The sequence below is a fragment of the Pseudonaja textilis genome, chromosome 1 (genome assembly GCF_049901715.1).
Source record: "Pseudonaja textilis isolate UNSWEBS1 chromosome 1, rPseTex1.2, whole genome shotgun sequence".
Classification (NCBI taxonomy): Eukaryota; Metazoa; Chordata; class Lepidosauria; order Squamata; family Elapidae; genus Pseudonaja; species Pseudonaja textilis.
This window is the reverse complement of record NC_141990.1, coordinates 78,303,832-78,330,984: the sequence shown is the minus strand read 5'-3', so window position 1 is coordinate 78,330,984 and position 27,153 is coordinate 78,303,832. Positions and strand designations below refer to the sequence as shown.

General features: G+C 36.6%; 1 protein-coding gene across 2 annotated transcripts in view; it reads left to right on the top strand.

Moving 5' to 3' along the window:
- The first annotated feature begins 3,197 nt into the window (after positions 1–3,197).
- The window catches only part of SNX9 (sorting nexin 9), a 37,452-nt gene continuing 13,496 nt past the window's right edge, over positions 3,198–27,153 (top strand). The window contains exons 1-5 of one of the 2 annotated variants that reach the window (XM_026705056.2): positions 3,198–3,951; positions 16,373–16,459; positions 17,310–17,384; positions 18,829–18,939; positions 26,890–27,043. In XM_026705056.2, the coding sequence (XP_026560841.1) occupies positions 3,940–3,951; positions 16,373–16,459; positions 17,310–17,384; positions 18,829–18,939; positions 26,890–27,043 (439 nt within the window). In that variant the 5' untranslated portion in view covers positions 3,198–3,939. The remainder of the gene's footprint in view (positions 3,952–16,372; positions 16,460–17,309; positions 17,385–18,828; positions 18,940–26,889; positions 27,044–27,153) is intronic. The other variant, XM_026705057.2, reaches the window with a different exon arrangement.

Here is a 27,153-nt window from a genome sequence, read left to right as displayed (position 1 = left end):
TCTTATTACTTTTAACTATTTTTATATTTATCTTTTTAATCAGTTTCTAAGTCGACAAGAGTTGTTTCAATAGTGAGATGAGTGGCATATAAATTTTAAAAAGAATTGGAATGTCTACATTATCTAGTGAAACTCACCCTATGCCAAGTGCATGGAAGGAATGGCTAGGCCTAGCAGCCATCCCTTTCCAAAGAAGTAAAAAGGAACAGGAAACATCAGCTATTCCATTTCTGTCACACAGAGATGAGCATATCGAGTAGCCATGGGTGAATAGGCAGCAATAAGAAAGAAAGAAAGAAAGAAAGAAAGAAAGAAAGAAAGAAAGAAAGAAAGAAAGAAAGAAAGAAAGAAAGAAAGAGAAATATTTGGCCATAAGGATGATGCCCCATCATGTTTGGTGATGCTGAACATATTTGGCAAGTTTTCTTTTTCAGGAGTTTTAATGGTGAGACGGGCTTGGTTGGTTCATATTTGCAAATACTAAAGATGTTTATTTTGGTATTTTGGGGGAGAGATGTACAACCGGCATTGACCAAACTGCCAGTTGCTACCTGCACTGCAGCAAAATAGGAAAGGTTGGAAGCCATCTTAATAACTCTACCTTCTTCACACAGTTGCTTCCAGGATAATGAGCAGGAAAGCATCTAAGCCATGGAAAGCAGCAGATGCTTCTACTTCTTCCTTTTCCTTGCCCACCCTCCATTAGCATCTCAACAATGCCTAGAGAGAAAGTGGAAACAGCTATTTCTGTTTGTTTACTCATCCTCACTCCCCCCACTCCTTTGGATACTACAGTCACAGAGGGAACAGCAATTGCCTTTGGGGTTTTTACTCTTGTTAATGAAAGGTCCTTTCTGATAGAGAAGTGGGATAGGAATATCTGAATAGTATATTTTCTTGAATAATTATGTTCATTACAGATAAAACTAATCTGTAAGTCCTCTTTTGCCCTACAGATCTATATAGTCTGAGATGATAGCTGTTTTAATATCTGACTACTCTCACGGTCCCAACTTTGTTATTTTAGTCCATCTCTTGAGGATAGACAACGTTCTTTCTCTGAATGCTTCCTTCAGTTATTCTACATTCTGTAAATAATGATATTGTCCTCTGATTTTGGAAAGACGCAGAGGAAAGCACTAGATGGTGCAGACAGCAAATATTGTCAGCATTTCCTTGAATATCAGCAGTGAGGAAAAATAGTTTTATTTCACTCGCTCTTGTAAGGATTTCAAGGACAAGTATATTATGATATTTAAACAGAATAAAGAATTGTATATGATTTTCAAGATTAAGTTCATTTATTATGGTATAGATTTTGGACAAAGCTAATATTATAATTTACTTCTTTTTTTAGCCTCAACTCAAGTTCAAAATAAAATTCAATTGTCTTCAACATGGAAGGGCAATGTGGATCCTCACTTTTTGTTTTAATGAATTCACCGGAAACACCCTTTGACTGTGCTAATTTTAGCTGCATTATTGCCAAAAATCAGTAATGGGATTTCCTGCTCTTTTAAGACAAGAACCGGATTGTGTGATCTATAATGTAAGCTGAACACTATAAAAGCAAAGTATATACATAATATAAACCCTTCTTTCTGGAAACAGTTGTTTGCCTGCTTTGAATTTGAATACTGCATACCTCTGGGACAGCAGTTACTGAAGTACTCTGAATATTAAGAAGCTGTATAAAATTCCATGCAGATTGCCCCAATTATTCACAGTTGCATTACCTGCAATTTAACATATCCACAGACCAATATTTTGTCTTTTAAAAATATCTCTTTTAATGCACATTTTTGTTTGGAGAACTTTTGAAGGGTGTGTGTGTGTGTGTGTGTGTGTGTGTATTTCAGTTAGTTTTGCCTCACAGCAATTTTTTAAAATTTTAATCTAATTTAATTTTTAATTGATTAAATTTGTAAGGCTGCCAAGGAAAAAAATATTCTAAGTGACAGAAACTACAGAAACTATTGACAAAAACAATGATTCAAAGAAATCATTACATGCTTGGCATATCCCCAAATGAAAAGAATACTGTTGACCTCTCTGGGCCTTGGTTAATCCAAGGTCCAGAAGAAAAACTGGGTTTAAAAGGCCATTTAAAAATAAGATTAAGGTACCCCATCAGATGATATTTTTTAAATCTATGGGATCTGGAGAACACAGCCGTCCTTCCAGTACCTAGCACTTCTGCCATGAAAGTTACTCTAGACAACAACCAGACCTGAAATTGCACCCAGAGGCTACTAGTAACTAATGCACCTCTTGAACTAGAGACATGAGCATATCAAGATGTGCCTGTAACTGCCCAAGCTGCCACCTTCTGCAACTTCTGAGCAATCTTCCAAGAGCAGCCTCACACAGGACTGCACTACAATAATCCACACCTGAGATGAAAGGAATGATGTTCTGGAGCAGTGGTCGCCAACCAGTGGGTCGGGGACCACTGATGGTCAGCAAGAAAATTTGGGTGGTCCAGAGAAATGTCACCCTCAAAGCACTTAATCCAGGCTGTGCAGGAACACAAGGCTGTGCCGCCCACATGGCCCACAAGACTTGCATCGCTTGCATTGCGAACAACATGAGGTAGTGAGGGGAGGGGGGAAAGGGCAGAGGGGGTTTGCCCTACTCATCCCATGCACCTTGCCTGGCAACCGGGCTGCTTCTTTCCGCTTCTGCTTTTGGCTGCAATCAAGGAAAGCAGCAAGTCTTTCTTTCTTTCCCCCAAACTCCACCAGAAATGAGTCTTTGGGACCTAGCAAGGCATCCTGCTCCAAGAGGCTACTCTGTCTCACAAAGACTCATTTCTGGAGGAGTTTGGGGGAGAGAAATAAAGACTTCTGCTACTTCTGCTGCTTTTCTTGCATGAAGGCAAAAGTCTCTCTCTCCCCGCCCCTTCAGAATGGAGCTGGAGATGGTATCCTGCAATCCCAAGTAAAGAATGATAGACCTGTAGGAAAAACGGGATGGGGAATTTTATTTTCCTGCAGACATTTTTGGGGATTTTCCCAGGATCTCTGGTCCGCGGGATTTCAAATTTAAGAGTTTGGTGGTCCCTGGGATCCAAAAGGACCCCTGTTCTGGAATATCTCCCATTCAAAAAAAGAGTAAAATGGGCATAGCAAAGTGGAGCTCTTCTTGGCCACAGCTACTACCTCTCTTCAATGCCTTGTTTTCCGCAGTTTAACTGGCTGGAATGGAACGAGAGGCCACCTACCTGATTCCTACCGCTGTTAGTCATCGTGTTAATAGCACCGGTATGAAACCATTTGAGTGTTAATTTAAAATGGACAGGGCTACTTCCTTCCGGCACCCAAAAGGGCTTGGGACAACCACTTCCCTCGCCCCCGTGGGCTGGGATACAGATCAGCCGGCGCCCTTTGCACTGGCCTAATGTTTTCCACCCCGACAGAATACTATTATTTGTAAAAGGCAAAGCGGTGACTAGCGGATGAACTGCGGAGCCGGCGCTCCCGGGATGCCGAGGAGTCCGATGAATTGGGAGGCAGCTTCACCTCGGCTCCCCACCGCCGAACCGGGGACATGCGTGTCCAAACTGGAAGAGACTCGGAGTTCTTTTTCTCCCCTTTCCTGCTTGGGTTTCGGGACGCCTTCGTGGAAACCCCGCCCCTGACTATGGGCTTCGACCAGGAAGAGGCTGGAGGCAAGAGGAAGCGCAGGCGGTGCTCGGCAGCCCGGATTCTGCTTCGCCGCCAGTTCAGGAGCTCCTCGCCTTCTCCTGGCTTGGAAGTCCAGCAGGAAGGGAAGGGGAGGCGGCGGCTGGCCTGAAAACGGAGCCAGAGCCGCGCCGCCGCCGCCGCCGCCTTCCTCCTCCCCCCCAGCGCCGCCGCGGCCCAGTAGGAGGTAGCCTAAAAGCAGAGTTGCCGGTCAGGCTCCCTCCCGAGGCGGTGAGATACGCCGCCAAAGCCCACCATGGCCACTAAGGTGAGGAGACCACCCCGGCTGGCCCCTGCTCGCCTTTCCCTCGCGTGTTTTGTTTGCGCTTTGAAACAAGTCGGGCGTTATACGGGCAAGAGGGGAGAGGCTGGTGGGGATGGGCGTCTCTCGCGTTGGGAGAGCAGCGGTTTGGCGGGGTCGCATCTCCCGCTCTTGGGGGTGGGCGCCGTCGAGGACGCTGCCATGAGGGATACTTGTCAGAAAGGCGTGTTTGAGGAACAGACCCTCGGCTGAACTGGATGTGTGTGTGTGTTTGTGTGGAGGGAGGGTGCGTAGCCCAAGCTGTGCCTTTTATCTTGGCGCCTTTCATGTACTCTGCCCCTTTGGCTATTTGCACGCGCAGACAGACCCCCCCCCGCCCTCCGCGTGGGCCTTGGACCTGTTTTCCGGTTGGGGCCAGCCAACCGAAGGCAGAACTCAAACTTTGAAATAGCGCTAGAAAGGGGGGTGGGAAAAATAATAAGTTCATTTCATTTCATTTAGTTCATAACTAATAAGTTCAAGTGAGTACTTTTGGACTGGGGAGGTAAATTTCGTTTCCCAGTTAAAAGACTTCTGTGCCCCGTTCTTATAAATGTAGTTATTTTCCTACCTAAGGCATTTTTTCCCCTCCAAGTTCAGTATTATATTTTTTAATGCAGACCTATGACACTATCAACAGAGCTTAGGCTGGCTCTTGCCCTTTTGTAGGCGTGTTCGCATTCTGCACACACCCCTCCATAGGGTACTTCTTTTCCATGATGCAAGTGCAAATATTACAGGGTTGGGTTTTTTTTTTTAATCTAAAATTGTAGGTGTTTGTGAGGCTATCATTGGGTCTTGCTTGGCTAGTGCTATTAGAGCTGCAAATTACAATTACAATTGTAAATTGATTACAGGAAAACATTTTGACAATACAGTATTGCTGGAAGTAAAGCCTTAACAAATCTCAACAATTCTGATATGTTATTGTGGGAACTAGGAAATAAAAGCAAGATACGTTTAAATTTGGCAGTTAAAACCATTTTTGCTATATTTAATTCTTGAATACTGCTGTAAAACTTGTGGCTATTAGGGGAAGAGATCCTTGTTCTCTTGGTCTATAGGCCTAAAATTAATAGAATTACCAGTACATGTTTACAATAATTAAGATTTCCAAACCATGTGTGAAATAAAATATGTTCTTTAATTACATGGATCTATTGTTTAGAATTGTAGTTAGTGATGTTTTTACAGCCTCTATACTACATTGCTTACTATTCTCCACTGAGATTGAGAAAATGGTTGAAGTGAATAAACTTCAGTTAATATACGGATATTAGAAAAACTGAAGTATTACAACAAATATACATATACACATATACATACATCAGCCTCAGTCTGGTGTAGTGAAAGCATACTGGATATTGAAAGTATTTATTGTCACTTGACTGCAGTTAATATTGACTATTTATTGCACATGAACAAACTGAAAGTTATGTAAAATGGAAACAAATGTTTCTAATTTCTCTCAGCTATGCTGAAGGAAAGACAAGAGCACAAGATTTGCTTGCATGTTTTTCTATTGTTGATTGTGGACAAAATTCCTATTCCTATTTCATTTCAAAACAGTTCACGTACGCCAAATTGTATTCTCTGAGTCCATGTGATCGTTTTCCAATAATTGGTTATTTTAATCAGTTTCTTCAGAACTGGATCAAGTTCTTTGAAGTATGTCATTTATTTTTCAGTGCTCAGCATTCTAGCAGGAAAGGAAAAAATGACTTAAGTCTACATTTTTTTTTAAATTAATCACAAGGCATTGATGTTGACTAATGCTGTTACTTCATCTGTTGCCGTACAGCTCTCCCCTTCTGAAGTAGTTTTATCTATAAATAAGAAAATTTGAAATTCTTTCTGTGAGAATTTTCAGAGCAGTAGTGAGATTGAATTTCCTTTTGTTTGTTTTTTCCTTTCATTTTTGAGACTTGTTATTATTTACAGAAGAAACAGTTTGGAATACTCAGTTATTCTATCTTGTAACTAAGTTGACTTCTGTTTTGCAGCTAATTTTTTTTTACCCTGTTGCTTTTTTTAAAAAAGAGAAAAGAAACCAATAACAAAAATTTAAAGTATTTATTGTTCAGTAGTTGTGTGTGGCTTAATATGAAATATCCTTATGTATACATATGGAAGGGGAAAATGCCTTTAAGGAGGAAATTATTTTTCATTTTTACCAGCATTTATCGAAAGTTCATAGTAACACTATGTTTTGCATCTATCATGTCTATTAAATAAAACTTTTTTTTATTGTACATGCCTGTGAGGAAGAAATTTGTGGTTATTATTATATGCAGCAGTTCATTAGATAAAACAGTTCAAACTGAGCATGAAAGTGAAGGTGGAAGAAACTAGTGCTGAAATCTTTAGTGTTGAGCTCTGTATACATATATACATACAGAGAGATGTATATATGCATCAAAGATATATATCTACATCTATATATATCTAATCTATACCTATCTATCTACCTATCTATATTTCTGTGCACTCATTTATCAATTTGTGGGAATGCAATTAGAATTGACTTGGAACAGAAGCCAAAGTTTGAGATGCATTTTATGCCCTTGTGCATTCTTGTTTCAGTCCTATTGAGCTGAAAACTATTTTGTTATAAACAATGAGTTGCTTAAACTTTTAAACAAAGCTTTTAAAAATACTCATTTTTTTAAAAAAATATTAAACATAACAAATTATCTTAATCACAAAAATGTAATACTTAAATTGTGCAATACTTAAAGAAATATTTTTATTTCCCAAAGACATGACTTTTTATTAAAAAAAAAGATTTGAAGTGTATTGCTATTTTTGATGCTTTACAAGATTCAGTTCTGGTATCACTTTGAACTATATTTCTACTGTGGTGCAATGTGAATTTCCTTTGCCAGCTGTTGAAAGCTAAAGCTATTGAAGATTTTCCATTGAAACAATAGTCCAATTAGTGCTGATTTCCGTATCTGGAATAGGCAACTACACAGTGTTCAAAAGAAGTGAAGGGTCATTGTCTCTGTGCCAATGCAATGCAATTTCATTCTGTAAACAGAGGCTTGTGGCATCTTTTATAATTAGTTTTCTGGAGGGAAATGATAGGCTGATTTATTCTTTATTCATATAACATTTAAATGTAAATGATTGACTAAAAATATTCTGAAATTCTGAGGCAAAAGTTTTTACAAACTGGAGTTTTGTTTTTATTTTTTCAATTACTAGGTTTGCATCCTAATTGATCCATGGAATGAGAAAATGATGGCTCAGAAGTTCATACATTTATTCCTAAAAATCCACTGCTAGGTTTCAGAATTTGGTTTTCTAAGCTGTTTAGGTAATGTAGTAGATGAATGATGTAAAAAGAGTGAGAATGAAGAATGCGTTTTTGAATATGAAGAAATGTTGCTACTGAGTTGCCATTTTATGGTTTTATATGAAAATATGTATTTATATATTCATATTCATCTGAGGATATGCTGCATTTCTGGATACACAGGTGTTGTAATATCTATTTTATTGCTAATCCTTCCAAAATGGAAGATGTGACAAAAGTAAACATGACAAAAGACAGTTTTGCTGTTGCTTTGGCAGTGCTTGTAGGATTGATTTCGGATTGACTTTGTCCTACTCTTCAAAAGCAAAAGCTATGATGGTGAATGCGCTGTGCAAGTAAAGACATAGAAGAGAGAGCCAGTTTGGTATAGTGGTTGAAGACCCAGCTAGAAACAGGAGGCCGTGAATTCTAGACCTGACTTTGGGCCAGTCACGCTCTTGAGCCCTAAGAAGGAGACAATGACAAACCATTTCTGAAAACTTTTCGAGTAAAATGGCAGGGACTCGTCCAGGTAATCACCAGGAGTCAACGCTGATTCAACAATAGAAAATTAGAATAGAATAGAATAGAATAGAATAGAATAGAATAGAATAGAATAGAATAGAATAGAATACCTTTATTGTTATTGCATTCTACAAATACAATGAAATTTGAAAGCTACTCCAGCAGTGCCCCAAACACCACATCACAATCACACTACAGAGTATTTAATAATAATAATAATAATAATAATAATAATAATAATAATAATAATAATAATAAACCTAGTCTAAAACCTATCTAAAACATATAGTAAGTTAGATAGTTTAAAAATGCCACTATATACATAGGGCTAAATCACATATGCATTGTTTGATTCAAGACAATTATTGCCTTGGAAAAGAAACTGTTTCTCAGTCTATTAGTCCTCATTTTAAGACACCTATAGCATCTCCCTGATGATAACTGTTCGAAATATGAGAATGAGAACTGTCTGTGGAGATTTTTAGTGCTCTAGAGATGAGTCTGGTCTTCCCAATCTCGAAAAGAAGAAAGAGAGCAACCAATGATTTTTTGTGCTGTGCTTATAACTCTGGAGCATCTTCTTATCCACTACAGAGCATCCAGCATACCACACCGTTACACTATGGCAATAGTATCCTCTGTGGATCTGTTATTCCGATAGGCAAACTGGTATGGGTCAAGGTTTGATGGGAGGCAATCCTGTATATATTTTAAGACTAGTCTTTCAAAACACTTCATAATTATGGATGTGAGAGCTACTGGTCTATAGTCATTTAAAGTATCAGGAGAGGGCTTTTTGGGAACTGGAATAATAATGCAAGTTTTGAGACAAGATGGAACAATGGCTTGTGTAAGAGAAAGGTTAAAAGTATTTGTAAACACACCTGCGAGCTGGTCAGCACATGGTTTGAGTACCTTCCCAGGTACCCATCAGGGCCAGCGGCCTTTTTCACATTCACTGCTCTAAGCACCTGCTTCACATCATACTCTTGTACTGTGAACAATTGAGTACAGGTGGTTTGTAAAGGCAGTGTGTTTGAAGACCTATTCAGTTCGAATCGGGCAAAGAAGTAGTTCAATTCTTCTGCCAGCAATGCGTCCTTATTGAGTGATATGGGGTTGCTGCCCCTGTAATTAGTGATGTGTTAATTCCCTGCCAAGCCCATTGTGGATCATTATTTGTGAAGTAGTCCTCAATCTTCCTTTTATAGTCCTTTTTTGCCTCCTCAGTTCCGCTCTTGCCTTGTTATACCAAACCCTGTCCTCAGACCTGAATGCCATATCATGTGTCTTGAGAAGTAATTGCATGTCCTTGTTCATCCAGGGCTTCTGGTTTGGAAAAATCCGGATGTGCTTATTCACAGTAACCGTGTCCACACAGGTCAAGATGTAAAACAGTTCAGTTTTTGTATATTCCTCCAAATCATCTTGTTTAAATAAGTTCCAATTAGTATTTGAGAAACAATCCTGCAGCTGATCAAGTGCTGATCACTCCCCTCCCCACCAAAAAGGTGAATAATAAAACAGATTACACTAAGTGCAGGGATTTTGTCCAAGCTCAGATCCTCAGTGTCTCATTTCTGAACTTATGGTACAGTGTGAAATATGCGGGGATGAATCCAGTTCTCCCAAGTTTGATTTTCATTTGGCAATTAATTTTTTAATTCAGTGCTTCAGATAAAATATCTCCATTTAGTACTTAAAATAATAATTTCCACTTTATGAGAAAGAAAAAAGGGAAGAAGACAATGAAAGTTTGGGCAACTACTTTTTGTTCTATTAGGTGCACTTCGGTATGTGTTTGCCTATGTTTTAAGTGCCCTGAGTGGCTGAAGAAATGGATTTCAGTAAGTCCATGCAATGGAATTTTGAAAATAAAAATCCTATCAAACGTAGGTAGGAAAACAATTCTCATTGTCACTGTATATTCAGGTCTATTTTTTATAGTAACAAGCTATTTCTCCCAAATGATTTATTACTACATTAACACTTTCAGCAACAGTTCCTGCATAGTTTGTAGCATGAAAAACATGGTGCCCACAGATATCTCCCTTGGTATCAGCTAGTCTTCTTGTCAGCTGGGAACTCCTTCCCCATACCCATATGTATAGAGAGATACATCAATGTTAATTAAATAGGAAGCTGACGTGTTCGATAGTAAAGCACAGCCTCTAATATTTTTATTTGCAAGAATGCCTCTGGAATCTTATAGTTTCAAATATTTTTCATTAATAAAAATAAGGGTCCCACTGTTTTGTTTAGAAGTGTACCCACATTCATAAAAAAAAAATAAAGCAAAACTGACAAAGTTTACCAGTTTGCCTTCTGGTAAATGCATACTTTGTGACTAGCCATACCCACTATGACTAGCTATTTTGTCAATGCTCAAACTTAAGTTATGAAAAAGTGTAAGAGTTTGTGACATTTTTTTCAAAAAAAAAAAACTGGCCGCATACCTAAAATGTGTTTATCCTTTATAAATGCTTAGTTTACAAATGTAAATATTATGCAGTAGTACCTGGAGACAATAGAAGAGAAAGAACTTGAGAAAAGCGCAAAATACAAAGACCTGTAAATAGAAGTAGAACAACTGTGACAAGAGAAAGTAAACATAGTAACAACAGTAATAGGCACCTTAGGTGAAGTCCTCAAAAATCTGGGACAGTACTTGAACACTATCAGCATTTACAAAAATCACCATTGATCAGTTGTAAAAGGCAGTTTACATCCTGTAATGATACCTTTAACAAAATAAAACAACTGCCTATCTCAGGTTTTGGGAGGAACTCAATAGGTACACAAAATAAGGTTTAGATCCAGGTTTAGATTTGGCTGACTGGGTGACCATCCATAATAATATAAGATTAGCAATTCTTAAAGATGTATTATAAATAATATAGATAAAATTGCATTTTCAAAATGCTTTGCAGTTAATAGTTTATTGAAGAGTTATGTCTGCTTAACAGTACTAGTAATTATTTACTGGAGTGGCTTTTGTGTGTATCCCTGAAACTCTCAAAACAAATCTCTAGACAATAATCAGACAAGTTTTATATGCTAATTTCTTATCATGGTATGCTTGTATATTAATAAATATGTACTGTCTATAGAACACTTAAGTTTTTAATGAGATTTGTGTAGCATTTAAGCAAGAAATGTTGACTATCAGTTAAGAAAAATGTAGGCTGAATTACAATGTCTGATACTATCCTGCACTAAATACAGTATAAATAATATATAAAGAATCCTACTTTGTTTATTGTAGCAAGATACCAATTTCAAAATGTGAAAACCTAAAATCCTCTAAATACAGATATAATAGATTTAAATTTGAGATAGAATCAAAAGAAAAAAAGTTTAATTTATATTAATGCTGAATCAAATATCTCAGTAAAAGGGAAAACATTTTTATTACCTTGTTCTACCATTTTCCTTTATGATGTGTTAGTGGCAATAATTTCACATTGGAGCGTTAATTCTAGCAATACAGTATACTCACTAAGAAACATATATTCTAAAGCTTCAGCAATTCCACCAGTAGAGCTTTAAAATATTTATCCAGTCAAAAAAAGGACACTATAATAGGATCAAACTAATAAAAGTTTTCATGGTCAATAGAAGGAAGAGACAAGGAAGAGAGAAGAATGACTAGAAATGCTAGGCATGAAGAGGAACTGTGCTCAGCTGTAAGAAGTATAAAAGTTATCTAATGAATACCGTATTTCCCCATGTATAAGCACCCCCTTTGTATAAGCCACCCCCCCAATTTTTGGACTGTGAAGTTTTGAAAAAAATATTTTATTAGAGAAACAAGTTATGAAGAAAGAAAATTTACAAAGAAACAAAATTCGACGTCTAGATCTACAACTTCGGTCATGACGCCGAAAGCGGTGCGGCGACGCTAGCAATCTACGCATCGGGCGAGAGTAGGAACGAAGCATTCAGGCCGATGCCTAGCGTATGCATTTCTATCGCGTGACTCGCACTCGTAATCGTATCATCACGTACAATTTTTACAAAAAAGTATAGCATACTGCTGGAAAACCAGTTTATTCCTACTTTATTATTTTATGCATTTTTCACGTATAAAAAGTGTACCTGCTTTGTATATGCCACCCCCCTACTTTTTGGGCTTGAAAATTTTGGAAAAAAGGGGTGGCTTATACATGGGGAAATACAGTAGCTGTTGATTGCAAGGGGTATGCTTTGAAATCTATTAATTGCCTATCATGGGTGATTTACTGCTTCCTATTGAGTAAGCCCTTCTATTAAACATCTCTGAGTTTCAAGGAGCAACCTCAGTGAACTGGTGAATTGGGAAAGCTGTCAGAATTTTGCCTGTGGAAGTAGAGATTTAAGAGAGGATCCCTAACATAGTTTACCTCTAAGTCAAGGGTTGTCCTTAGCAAACTGGAAATCCTGAAAGTTAAACAAGAGAAAATGGTATGTGCAATTTGGGAGACATGTTTGTCTTCCTGCCTAACCACAACCTGGGATCCCTCTCATCAAATGATTGAAGTGGTCACTTGTTCAGTTGATAGAGAAGATGAAGATTTAGCTATTCAAAGAAATGCAGCGCTGAAAAATACAAAACAAAAGGCAGAGTTTCATAGCCTTCATAGAAAAAAAAAGAAACTGTAGAATAGCTGGATAAAACTGTTAAAATTGGAGAAGATTCAACAAGACAGCCTGTAATACTTCATTTCAACCAATGCGCCACCACAGCTCCTTAAAGTAAGTGGAAGAACAATAAAATAATAACGTTGATAGTGCTATAATTGCTTAGCAAACTAAGGAGAAGATGTAGCTGATGCCCCTCCCCAAAGCAAATTTTCAAAGAAATGGAGTCATAAGCCAGTTTAATTTAATGGTTAAGGAACCAGACTATAAAATGGGAGACTGGTTTGAAGTCCCACTTTAGTCATGAAAGCTGGCTTGGTGATTTTGGGCCAGTCACTCTCTCAGCCCAACCCACCTCAAGGGTTGTTGTGGGAAAAATAGCAGGACCAAGGTGTGTTGGATATGTTTGTAGTTATTTGTAAAAATAATAAAGGTGGGATATAAATAAATAAAAATGACGGAAAGCTATAATAGTCCTAATATCTTTTGAGAGGCAAATTAACAAATATTTTCTGATCTTTTCAGAAAATTCCTAATGTATCTGGTTGGCAACTTTGTTTTCCAGAAAATTAAGATACATAAGAAAATGAGTTCCTGTCTTATTGCTAACCACTACTAGCAAAGACTTAATTGAAGTCTTTTAATTAAGAGTTTTTGAACATGTTTTTATTGATGTTTGACTTAGAAGTTCTCTTGTATGGAATTGAAACATTAACAGACAAAATAATTTGGTGCACCAGCAGATTTTAAGAGTAAGAAGCAGAAGATGATGTTAGCAAAAGTATAAAAATGGAAAATCAAGAGAACTTATGAAGAAAATTGGTTTTAAGATTGAGAAAAAACTGATATATTTGTATTTCAAAATAACTATTAAAACATGGAATGAAGTTAAAATACATATTAAGATAAGAAAAACGACATCTGTCATTGCTGATGAGGATTTCTGTGATAAAAATGAATGATCTTACCTAGAATGATGTTTTTGTATTGGACAATACCTATTTTGACACTGATGGATCATTTAAACAATGACAGAAGGAAATACCTAAAGCTCCTCTAAAAGAATAAACTAAATGCATATTAAGACAAAAAAAGTCAAGTGAATGGAAAAGCAACAGAAAACAACAGAAGGATCCAAGGTGTTTATTTCTTATTTTTGTTTCTATCTTTTTAAAATGATTTTTATTTGTGAACTACTTAGAATTATTGAGATTTGCGTAATACACATTTAACAGTAAATACAAATAATCCTCGATTTAGGACCACAATTGAGCCCAAAATGTTTGTTGCTAAGTGAAATGTTTGTGAAGTAAATTTTGTCCCATTTTGTCCCATTTTACAACCTTTTGTGCCACAGTTGTTAAGTTAATCATTGTTAAGTTAGCAACATAGCTGTTAAATGGATTTCTAATTGACTTTGCTTGTCAGAAGGTTGTAAAAGGTGATCGTATGACTCTAGGCCACTGTAACCATTATAAATATGAGTCAGTTGCCAAGCATCTGAATTTTGATCATGTGACTGGATATTGCAAAGATTGTGAAAAATGGTCATAAGTCACTTTTTTCAGTGCCGTTGTAACTTTAAACAGTCACAAAATGAACAGTTGTCAGTTGAGGACTATCTGTATAAATAAATCGAAGACATGTAAACAAAAGAAAAATCTCACGAGATGGAAAGAGGTCTGGGTCACTAAAGAAATGTACATGAAGATAGAACAATAAAGTGTTGAAAAAGCTAACACAGAATGAGATAGGATTGGTGACAAAAAGGCGGAGGTATTTAAATTTACCCAAATAGGAAGGAGGGAGAAATAATGTGTCTTCTAAAGAACCTGTTTTCAGGTTTCTGTTTTAACTTTTTGTGTCTAGATTAATTGTGTTAAAAGTATTAAAGGAATAAGGTGATGGTCTTGCTGCAATATTACAAGAAATTGTAGGGAAGAGAAGGGCTATATGAACTAAAGAGGAAGAAGAATGTGTCTATATTTGAAAAGGGGGGAAGGATTTAGGGAGCTAACACACCAATTAGTCTAGTATTAATAGCTGGGAAAATTTTATAGCTGATCATAAAGATATTCATCTGGGAGTGCCATGAAATTCTTCTAATTAGTCAAGCGCAAACCTTAACAGATCAAGCATTGTCTCATTTTTTGATTGAAGAGATTGTGAACATTCTATATACAGTACATTATATTTTGATTTCAGGAAAGTATTTCACAGTACCCATAATACTGATTAGCAAATCAGTTCATTGAAAATAGATGGCATGACTTTTTGCTGGCCAGAACCAAGTTGGGAGTGGCAGCTGGAGGCTTCTCCTGTTGGCAAAGAGGTGGTGTTTGCAGGATTGTTGCGCCGCTTTTTGCCAGCATGAAGGTCCTGCAGCAGCTGGCAAAGATGCGGCTGTTGCAGGCATCTCACAACAAGGGTAAGATGCAGGCTGGCAGAGAGCCCAGTGACGATGGGTCAGCCCTAGCTTGCATTCCCCTCTGCCACCAAGCACGGGAGGAAGGTAAGGTTGTGAAACAAAGAGACGGTCATGGGGGAGGAAATGGGGAGATTGAGAAAGGGCCAGAGTCTCTGAAGGAGGGGAAATAGGGTGACGCATGGTGAAGGACAAGCAGGCGGCATGTGGGAGGAGGCCCCAGGAATTCCAGAGCTGGGGACTAGCGTGTCCCCCGACCCGAGGTGAAGGGAAAGTGGGCAGCATGCAGGAGGAGGTCCTGGGAAGGCCAAAGCCAGGGACTGGCATGTCCTCCGGCCACGGCTAAGGCGAAAGGTGATTGGGTGGAGGCTCTGGGGCAAGGCCAGAACACGGGAATGGTGCTCCCCCGACCCGGCCTAGCCTAGGCAAAGGGCAAACAGGCTGCGGCATGCTTACCTTTGGTGAGTGGAGCAGGTGAGGCGCGGAGATTAGCTGGTGGTGCAAAGACAAGATATATAGGGCAGGGTGGGGTGAGCAGGGCCAGCGCTCTCTTAGAACCAATCATGGTGCAGTTAGTCTTGTGAGAGTGTGCTTCACATAGTGCAGCTACCAAAGACCGCCCTCAGTGTCAGCTATGGTGAGGTGAGCTCTCTCTTAGCTCAGCTGAGTCCGGCAATCCACTCTGCTGCACAAATCAGCTGAGCTAATAAACAACAGAATATAGGAGAGGTGAGAGGTAAGGCCGGGTGGACAAGGCCAGTCAAAAATTTCCCTACTACAAACCACTCAAAAATTTTCCCTAGTTCACCTGAACCTGTCTGAACCCCCTGAATACCATCCTTGACTGTAACTCTTTTAAGTTTTAAGGTGGAAGGTCACTTGGTCAGATACTCTAGTTAAAGATTTCTAAATGTATGTATAGAGCAGCAGAAAAGCTTCATTCAGAAAACGTATGTGTATTAGGTGACTATTAAAGTCCTAAAGCAAGACTGGTGGATGAGTCATTGTCTGGGTCAGAAGAAAAAGGACAGAGCTGGATTTCCTGCTACTGAATCAAGTGATTTAATGAAATATCCATATATAAAAGTAGGATGTTTCTGACCACCAGGTCCACGTGAAAAAGAATGACTTCATGCCCTGCTTGTGCATCTTGGAAAGTAATAGCTGCATTATGTCATGCAGCATTTATTCTTCAAACCTAGAGGCTTGATAGACTTCTGTGTTTGTTTCTACAAATTTAGTTTGTGCCGTGTTTTAATTATGCAAAGGAAAATGTAAAGTTTAATTTGATTTTATTAGATGCAACTAAAAAGTTAGAGATGTTGAGATTTGGTTTTTCAGGCTTGCCTGACTTGACTCTATTTGAAATATTTTTGGACTTTCAATTTTATTTGGATTTTAAGAATTCAGGTTTTCAAAATGCTAATCAATGAATAATTTTATTTCCTATTAATGTTTTTTTTTTCTCATGAGCTTGAGTTAAATATGTCATTCATGTAGAATTTTTTGCATACTTACAGGCTCGGGTGATGTATGATTTTGCTGCTGAACCAGGAAATAATGAGCTAACTGTTAATGAAGGGGAAATTATTACAATTACTAATCCGGTAAGGCACTTTTAGTAGGTAAAAATATGTACTATGATATGTCCTAAATAATATGTACTAATCATTTTGAAATTTTATGTTCATTAATTTTACTGAAAAAGACCTGACAATCTAAAGAAACAGTATTTGCACATTTTTATTTTTCTCATGCAGATTAATATGGGCTTTACTTGATGCAGGTTTACATATGCCACAAACAGGAGCCATAAACTGCACTGAGTTTGCCAGGACAATTTGTTCAACTGTTTCTCAAAGTTACAAATATTTATTGATAAATAGAATTAAGAAATAAAGAGAATTATAACTGAATACCTCTACTTAAAAGTGACTCATAGACATTGATGGGAATTATTATAACCAAATATTAAGAGTATAATAAAATTCTGAAGTATTCCATATTTTTCTCTGTTATTTGATTATTAGTGTTGCAAAAACTAGAGGAAATGGTAGGAAAATGAGGAGTTTGAAAGATGATATTTTGTGAATTTCCTATAAAATTCTGCATGCAATTATATAATAAATAAACTGCAAGAACCATTAGAGGTGTTATTGACTATACTTTTTTTTTTGTAATACGAATATTTTGGTCAGAATTAACCATGAGAATATTGTTTGCCATGAGTGTCTTTGAAATTAGCTTATGAAAATAATCTGATTTTATTTTTCTGATGATTCTAAAAAAAAATAAGAAAAATACCATTATGCTTTTCAGGAAGGAAGCAACTAAAATTGGCCGTTGAAGTTACAATATGTAAAACACAGAGTATAATTTTATCTCTGAAAACTGAATATATCATTTCTTTTTTTTTATAATTTAAATACTCACACCATATTTTAAAAATTATTTTAGGACGTAGGTGGAGGCTGGCTGGAAGGCAAAAACAGTCAAGGAGAAAGAGGACTGGTTCCTACAGATTATGTTGAGGTAAGATATTATAATAAAACAATATTTGTCTATATATACAAGAGCTGTATATAGGAGCTGTAATATAATATATGTAGACTTATTGGCAGTGTTATATACAGTATTTTATATGGTACAGAATTCAGTTATTTACACAAAATCAAATCACAAAGTGTTGATCCTTAAATGTCAGATCACAAACTGCTTCCTGAAGCAGAGGTTAGAAAGTATAAACCTTCTATAATTTATGGAACACACATAAACTGGGTGAGTCCTATGTGTTTACTAGAAATTTTTTTTTGCATATAAGTCTCAAGCTAGACTTTTGCTTAAAGAATCTGTTTTAGATTTATGCTGAATTGGTTATGTGCGAGTTTCATATAGATATCTTGCCTTTTATTCTTTCCAGCTAAATGGAATGATGAAAAGAAGCCATGTAAAGACAAGTGCAACTGTCCATCCATCAGCATATTTAACCTCAAAAAACTAATCAGAAAAGAAAAACCAAATTTGGTAGTAGAAACATTTGAAGTTAGGCTGGATCAAGTTAGAGAGAGAGAAAAAACCAATAAAATTTCCCCCCTGCATCCATGTGTAAGAAGCAATTGGGAATTTTGCCAACTCTTCCATGCAACAGAAAACCCCTCTATCCTGGTCACATGACCCAGACAGCAGCTATTATTAAAGATATAGAAAAATCCAGAACTATGTTCTGCATGCTTTTCCTGCTTTGCTATTTTTTTTTCTCAAGCCAACAGTATGTTGGATAGAGATTAGGTAAAAGGGATCCAAAATCTTTCTATGAGCATATAACTCTCTAAAAATGGAATATAACAGACCAAATTTGGCATAAGGAAAAATTGGCAAAAGAAAGGTGGAGTGTCAAAAATGAGCCAGATCAGACCAGAGGTTGTAGGAAAAAAAGTTATAGGAAAAAAAAAATCTTAGCATATTATGAGAGAGGTAGTTGTGCAGTGATTCAGATGACTTTTCCATTCTAAGTCACAAGGCCCACAGTGCAATGTATATAATTTGTACTGGGCTTTTCAAGTGAATATACACAGATGCAACAGAAAAGGAAAGGAGAAACAGATTCTCATATAGACAGATGCAGCACATTGCTTGGTTACACAGAAGCAAACACAGATGTCTTCTATGGGTTCTGCTGGATTAAAAACCAAACCAAACCAAACCAGAAGCCATGCATATTTTCAAGCTTTGTACTGGTCTGTTCCTTCTTGCTGAATGCCTGTATGTATTCAGATTGCACTCAGAACACATAAAATAAAGCGGTAATCTTTTTTTTTTTTTAAGTTTGATTAAGTTATTATATTAGGCACTTGCTCTAAATGGAGAAGATATAGTCCTGAATTTTTGTGTTCAATGAAGTTCAAAATTAGATTCTCAATAGAAATTGTTGTCTTTGATTTTAGAAATGTTTTTTCAGCAATCTTTTGTTTTTCAGTTTATACAAGAAAGCACCAGAGATGGAATCTTGGTAGCTGATCAAGCTTTTTTTGACTGCTTCTCAAATGCTTCACAGACGAATTCGCAAGCCGTGAAAAACAATAGCCAAGTATGATTTTTAATAGTATTCTTGAGCGCTATAAGTGCTATGTATATATTTGATCTGTACTACTAATTCACCTTTTGTGAACAGCATCAAATCATGAAAAGAATGGATATTTTTGTCTTTCCTTTTTAACTTTATTTTACTTTTTTGTATGCAAATAGGGACATAACAATTGGGAAGCACACTAATTTATTTTATTATTTTTGGTTCCAGTGCATGTGATTGTAACTGGATGAACCTATAACTTTAGAACTATGTGTTTCTTTGAACACATTTTTGCAGTCTCCCTAGCATTCAATTAGTGTGCTGAAATAGAATAAAAGTTTTGTCATAATTTAGTAGGAAATAATTGAAATCCTAAAATAGTCTTAAAACAGTTTTTGCAATGAATTAAAAATGCAACCTCACAAGATCATTATAACATTGAATTTTAATCTCATAGAACAGAAAAAAATATAACATGCATGCTAAAAAATTATGTGTGCCTTCCCATAATATGAAGCATCTGCCTGTGTCTGATTTGCACAAATAAGATAATTTTTCATGCCTCTAAACATTAAATCAAAGTTTTTTACTAGTTCAGTTGCTAATACAAAGCTAATGTATTTTATTATTGTGCTAGCTGAAGTTTCTGTGTCTTCTTTAAAATCCAATCTCAGAATGATTCAATCGGTAACAACTGTTTGGTTGTTTATTAGTGTATTTAATTAAAATTTCCTCAGTAGAAGCTTAAAAGTGGCTTGTTAGGTTTTTTTTAAAGGGTCTTATCACTAAAAAGAAATACTGACTTATCTAATTGTGATATAGGTATGCTATATCTAAATTATTTTTATTTTTGTCAGTTTTAATAGCCTTTCAAAAGTTTCCAGATTTCTGTTCTTGCCTAGAAATTTTTCGTTTTAGGAACCAACAGAAACTCAGACATTTCTGAAGGTTTACCCAGTAGCAGTCAGAAAATATTTAGGGCATTTGACCTGTCATTATAAAGCCAATGTTATCAGCTTTCCCATTTCCCTTTACTGCATATTGCAATGTAGTTTTGGATCTGTACTGGCTTTATTTCACAATATTTAAATCTCTGTAGTCCATAGGTCAGGAGCTGAATGATTATTTTTCTTTTCAAGGATTGATGTTCAAAGGTTGAAAAGACACATTGAAAAGAAATACTGAGTTATGTACATATGGTGGATTTCATTAATAATTGAAAAGTGTTTTTGAAACTTCCAAATTTCAGTGCAATGAAAATAACTCATTTCCTTTTTTGTTTTTGTTTTGCATTTGTAAATACAAATCTATTTGCTCTTGCAAATAGCAAAAGTAGTGATTAAATACAGCAGTATAATAATACAGAATAATGAAATCATTTGATAGCTCAAATTGCTTTGGGTTTTTGATTTTATAGCAAGCAAAAACTTAATCAGCAACCATTTATTAATAAGAACAGGTGGGGAAAAAGATTTGTTCAAATCACTGTACAGCCATGAAATTTTCTTAGCAATTTCCCATTATATAGTAAATAGGCTAGGCTTATTTGAAGATTAGTGAAAAAGGGATGAAAAATTATACCTTGTATTCTTAAAAAAATCTTATAAATGTAGTGAAGAGAAGTTTCCTCTTATATTTAAAGTTAAAGCTACTTAAAACTACTTGAGATGGAAGGTATGGTTTTTTATGTTATAATGTGAATCATTTTTGATAGTGTAATAGGACAAGTTATGAAAAACAAGTGAATGAAAAATCTTTTTGGGTTTGTAGAAGTAATTCATAATGATTTTCATTGTTGGGTGATTTTTTTTAAATCATATTACTAATGTTACTAATCCCAGGAAAGTCTGATTGCAACTCAGCAGTAAAATTTACTATTATAGATGTATGATCCTCTTTAATTATATGCATATGTATGGTAATTATAGTATTAGTCAGGCAATCCTTGAATATTTTGTCTTCCAGGTTGTCTAACACATTTTCATTCCACAATACATTCTGATTCTTTGTCAGTTCAACCAAGGAAGCTAATGCCTGAGATGCAAACCTAGCTGGATAATCTTTGGCCAGTCCCTCTCTCTCAACCCTAGGAAGGAAATAATAGCAAACCATGTCTGAAAATCTTTCCAGGAAAACTGCAGGGAATAGTCCAGACACTCAGCAGAAGTCAATAATGACTCAAAGGCACCCCCCCCCAAAAAAGCATGTTCGTCAGGAAAATCGAAGGCAGATGGAAAAGTCATACTTAACATACATTGGAATGCTTAATTACTTGGTGCTCCTGGATTTATTAATTATGACTTATTTGTGAGTTTAAAATACTTCATAAATTGATTGTTTTTACTATTCTTTTGATACTAACCTTTACTCAAAATTAAGCTGATTACAAATAAAACTGAAAGAGAGCATTCTTGCTAGGTGCTTGCTTTACATATAGAAAGCCTGATTTACAGTTCTGATTCTAGGTAGGTTTTTGGTAGCGGTCTAATGTTACATTATATATAGTTCTACTTTTTTCTGATTAATTCTTTTATAGTCCCTTACACATCATTGTTTGTTTCAAGTTTCTCAAGCTGAAACAGGCTACAGTCTAGCAAATAATATATAAATGGTGAAGTTCTTGTTTTGGTTGGGAATAAAGAATTTGCCTCCTTGCTGGTTCAATAAATGGTTTTTAAAATGTTTTAAATTGGTATTCATTTTGTGTGCTAAAAACCTTTGAAGTCCATGACATTTGTAGGTAATTCCCACAAGCATAGAAATTTAATAAGGGTCAGCCAAATTCCAATTTCTCACCTTCACTCTCTTATTGCTCATAATTTGCAAGATGCTGAAAGAGAGAAGAATTAGATCAAGAGAGATACTTACAGAGCATCTATTTCTTCTTTGCATCCTATCAATTGTTTCTACAGACATAGGGGGGTTACAAAATATTGAGGCCTATTGCATTGTATTAAATAGATAATGTTAAGTACCGTAGATTTTCCCAAAATCCACTCTTGACATCATCAAAAAACAGTCTGTTCCCCATTCAGAAATTCTCATCATCTTTGTATCTCACTAATTATCTCATAAAGACATTTTAAAAATCTATATTTATTTCCTGACCATGAGTGTGCGTGTACTCTCTCTCTCTCTCTTCTCTCCCCTCTTATACTTAAACTATGTATTTAAAGCAGATCTTTGCATACTCTCTTACATAGCAGATCTATGTATTTAAAGCAGATAGTTTTCATTCTCATTAATTGCTGGGTTTCCAATTGGCTCAATCATTTTCTATACTCTCGTTTCTTAATACCTCCCTATTTTTGTTACCTGCAAATATCTGAGTCTTCCCTTTTACCATTCACTGGAGTTTCCAAATGCTGAACAGGTTAACTAAGCTATTTTCAAAACTATGATCTGAATAGGTTTTGTTTCACAGATTATTACACTAATCTAAAATAGTAGTGAAAACTTAGCTTATTCTCATAATAGAAAGCCGTGGTTCAAAATTATTTCCATTTGAGATCTTTGTATAAATATTATATTGCTAATTATTTCATTATATTCCATCTACAGTTAAGCTTTTCCTTGTAAATGCCTACTGCTATGGTATAGAACTTTGACCATACTTCATGAACTTTGCCAGTCAACTTTCTCTTCAGTTGGCCTACTATGTCCTCCATGTAGTCCTTCAATAAAGAAGTGCATTTTTAAAATAGCAGGGCCAGGACTGGATTAATAATTTCAGTTTATGACTGAGAATCCAGTGATGTAGTCAAAATGATGAAAGCAATGTTGTGTTATCACAGTACACATTCTGCCATGTTTGAATGTGATTTGTCATTTGACATCCCATCTCCAGTCCTTTTATGAATGTTTCTGCTCTTATATTTGTTGACAATTTTATATCTATTTGGAAATCTGAGATCAAAGAGAAAATGTATGTACAGCATCCCCCAATCAAAGGAATCTAACTATGTGCAAATTAAGTTTGTAGTAAAGCTGCCACTGGTAGATGCTAACAACCAGAGTTTGGTACCCACCAATATTGAAGCAGGCATCAATGTTTCTTGGCAGATTGGGAAGCATTGTGACTTCGTTATAATGGAAGATTGTGCTTGGCTTTTGAAAGCTGTGTCTGCCTGCATGGATTTATTTCAGTGAAGTTTATACAAGTTTTGATTTTATACTTTTTAACTTCAAGGATCTGAACATTGTAGTATAGTAAAATTTGTGCTAAGGGCAAAAGCTTTTGCTTGTGTTGCTTCTGAGTATGTGAGTCATATGATATGTATACATTTAGCCAGAATTTGTTTGCCAGAATTTGCCTATACCAGTTTTCCAATTGCTTCTTATTTTCTTGTCCTCCTTTCCTGAAAACTTATTGTTCAGAGTGGATTTTCTAGCATCTCTCACTAATTCAATCATTTTGGAATCTCTCGTACAATCTTCACTTTCAACTTTTCTGACTATTAGTTTACTTTACTGTCATTGCACCTCATACAACAAAATCAAACACCATCTTCAATGCACATCATGACCATGACCATGAAAATAAACACAAACACACATCCTTCACCCTTCACACATTGAACTGGAAACCCCTGACACCACATCAACACTGCACTATACAGCAGAATTCAAGAGCTACTGCCCTGGGATAGAAGCTGTTTTTCAGCCTATTTGCCCTTGTTTTTATTATTCTATACCGTCTGCCAAATGGTAATAGTTCAGAAAAAGGGTTCCCAGGATGAGATGGATCTTGAGAATGTTTTGAGCTTTCTTAAGGCAGCGGGAGCTATAAAACTCTTCCAAAGAGGGGAGAGGGCAACCAATGATCTTCTGGGCAGTGACATTAACCCTCTGGAGTGCTTTCCTATCTGCCACTGTGCAATTGGCAAACCATACAGAGGTGCAGTATGTTAAAATGCTCTCTATGGTGCAACGGTAGAAGGTCACCAGCAGTGTCTCATTCAGTTTTTGTTTTCTGAGAAGCCTCAGGTAGTATAATCTCTGCTGGGCCTTTTTTGACCAGGGCTGCAGTGTGGGCACCCCAGGTCAGGTCCTTCTTTAGGGTAACACCCAGAAACTTAAAACTGGCCACTTGCTCCATTCGGTCTCCATTGATAAGCAAGGACTGGATGTCTGATCTTTCCTTCTATAATCCACTATAAGCTCCTTGGTCTTATTGGTGTTAAGGACCAAGATGTTGTTTCCACACCACAAAAGCAACTGGTTCACTTCATCTCAGTAGCCAGATTCATCCCCGCCAGAGATAAGTCCCATCACTGTTGCATCATCTGCAAATTTAGCAATAGTATTATTAACATGAGTGGGAATGCAGTCATGCACATAAAGAGTATAGAGTAAGGGACTCAACATGCAACCCTGTGGTGTACCAGTGTTAAGAATAAGGGCTGAAGAGGTATGATTACCTAATCCAACCCTCTGTGAGCGGCCAGACAGGAAATCCATAATCCAAAGGCAGATTGAATTAGAAAGCCCAAGATCCAGAAATTTAGACACTACTGTATGTGGAAGAATTGTGTTAAATGCAGAACTAAATCCACAAAAAGCATCCTCACATAGCCCTCCCGCTGTTCGAGATAAGTCAGAGGAGTGTGAAGAGTGATGGCTATAGCGTCCTCTGTAGATCTATTTTTTCTGTATGCAAACTGATGTTTATCAAATGTATGCAGAAGACCAGAAATGATGTGCCAGCAGACTAATTTCTCAAAGCACTTCATGATGATAGGAGTGAGTGCCACTGGTCTGTAATCGTTGAGGTTTTTTTCCCATGTAGCAGTGGTTCATTCTATTTTTATTCTACTGCAGTTGTTTTAATGGTAAGAGGCACTGTTACATATCTATAAGCAAGAATATATTTAACAAAATCTCTGTAATTTTTGGATTGCTTGTACTATTTCAATTTAAGTTTTTACCAACCTGGAGAAACTCCAAAAAGCAATAAAGCTCCAGTATAACCATGTAATTTTTATTTTACATACACATACTACCCACTTAACAATCTTATTTGGGACCGAAGTTTCTGTTGCTAAGCAAAGCAGTTATTAGGCGAAACATCACATGACTGCACTGCTTACAAATGGCAGTTCCAGTAGTACTAGTTGCAGATGGTCAGCTTTGTAACTGGTAGCAAGGTCCTCACACTTGTCCTACCCTGCCTTACTTGCCTCCTGTTCAACTATCCCCCCCCCCCAATCTCTGCCTTATTGGTTGCCCTGCACTCCACCATCAGTTCCTGACCCTGCCACCCCTCCCCTCAGCTGACATTTGCTATATTACTCTTGTGTTGGACTGGATTATGGGGAATGAGCCTCTCTTCTTGCTGAATCTCTCAATTGCCTTTAATACCATGGACTAAGGTACCTTTTTGGGTAAACCAAGGATTAGGCAGCTCCAGAGAATATGCTGCCCCTAAGACATCATCTCTCGATGTTAAGAATGTTAAACATTTTTAGAATTATTTGGAAGAAGGGATAGCATTCACATTCTCTAATTTTTGGTACCTTATGCCAGTGCCTACTCAGTCTTAGCCTAAAACCAGCCCTAGGAGTAATGATTTTTCTCCTTTCTTAGAGACCAGTTTCAGTTGACAATTTGGGGAAGAGTTTGCATTCTTGGGACCTTTATTCTAGAGTATCATAAGGCTTGACCATTCTCTCCCTCACATTTATTACCTAGATTAAGCCACTGGGAGAAATTATCTGTTAGTGATATATTATCGATCAGTAGGGATACTTAATTATTTCCACCATACATTGGGCAGAAAGTCTCAGTTTCTGGAGGCTCTTGGATTCTGGATGACGGAAAAATAGACAATGCATCCGAATACAACCTAAAAGGAATTTTGGGGCAGATCAAAACAATCCCACAAAGAAATTTCAATAAAATCAATAAAAGATGGCAACTGGAACAAATCAGGTGGAATGAAGCAAGGCTTTAACTCTCATTTACCAAAGGCTGGGTGAAGAGACAGATCTTCACAGCTCTTCTAAACAAAAAAAAAAGCGGGGGGGATCTGTATCTTATCTTGCAATTGTAGCAACTGTTTGTAATTGCAAATCTGAATTTATTAAGCCAAATATGTGCCACTAACTTTCCAGTGCATTGCAACATTCTTGCCTTTCTCTACTATAATTGAATCCGGAAACATCTAATCATCAGTTTCTTCTGAAGTTCTCATTTTCAAGTTTGGAATAAAACAGGATCTTGCACCATGTTTTGAAGTTTGTTTAGGAAACTCTTTAACTAAGCACTTTTTGATTTAACTACAATATTTGTTGCAGAAGAGAATAAAGATATTCTGTATACCAGGGGTGACAAACTCGCGTCATCACATGACGTATCGGGACTTTTTCCCCCTTTGCTAAACAGGATGGGGGCGTGGCCAGCATGTGCTGCATCTGGTTTGTGTGCCATGGGTTTGACAGCCCTGCTGTATACAGTCAAAATGCTTGTGTATGTTTCAACTTAGTAAACTAATTTCCCAAACCTGCTATCTTTCTCCTTTTTAATAATCAGGAAAATTCTAATTTCTATTGTTAAATTTATGATGTTTTAAAAAATATTGAACACCAGCATTGTTGGAGTTGGGTTGCATCTTGAGAGAAATATTATAAACATAATATGGGCAATCATTTTCAGAGTTTTTTAAAATTAATTTTATACTAGCAAGTAAAATTGGCATGATACAATCAATTACATACATATCTGTTATTACTAGAAGTTTGCTTTTTTCCAAACAAATATACTTGATTGAAATGCTAAGAGGAAGCAAAATTTCCAAATCTGATATTATTATGTTTGTTTCCTTCTAGAATATAATTGTGACTGCTTTTTCAGGAAAAATGAACTTAAAAAAAATATGTAGTTTAAAAAATGGGTTCCAAATACTTTCACTTTATCTTTTATTAATGCTATTTCTTAGGATTAATGGCTCCTTTAACTCCTTCTTCATAGGTTACCAGTAATGCAAATGATCCCTGGTCAAGTTGGGACAATACAACAGCTAGTGATGCCTGGTCAACAAAACCTGAAGCTAGGGCGAAAAATAATGCATCAAACAATTGGGAGGCAGCAGCCTTTGGCCATCCTCAAGCTTATCAAGGTCCAGGTCAGTAGAGACTGACTGTCATTGATAAGAATTTTTCGGAATGGTGATTGGACTCTAACTTTGACTTTTACTGAAATACATAATTTGAAGTTTTCTAAGACCGTTAGGGC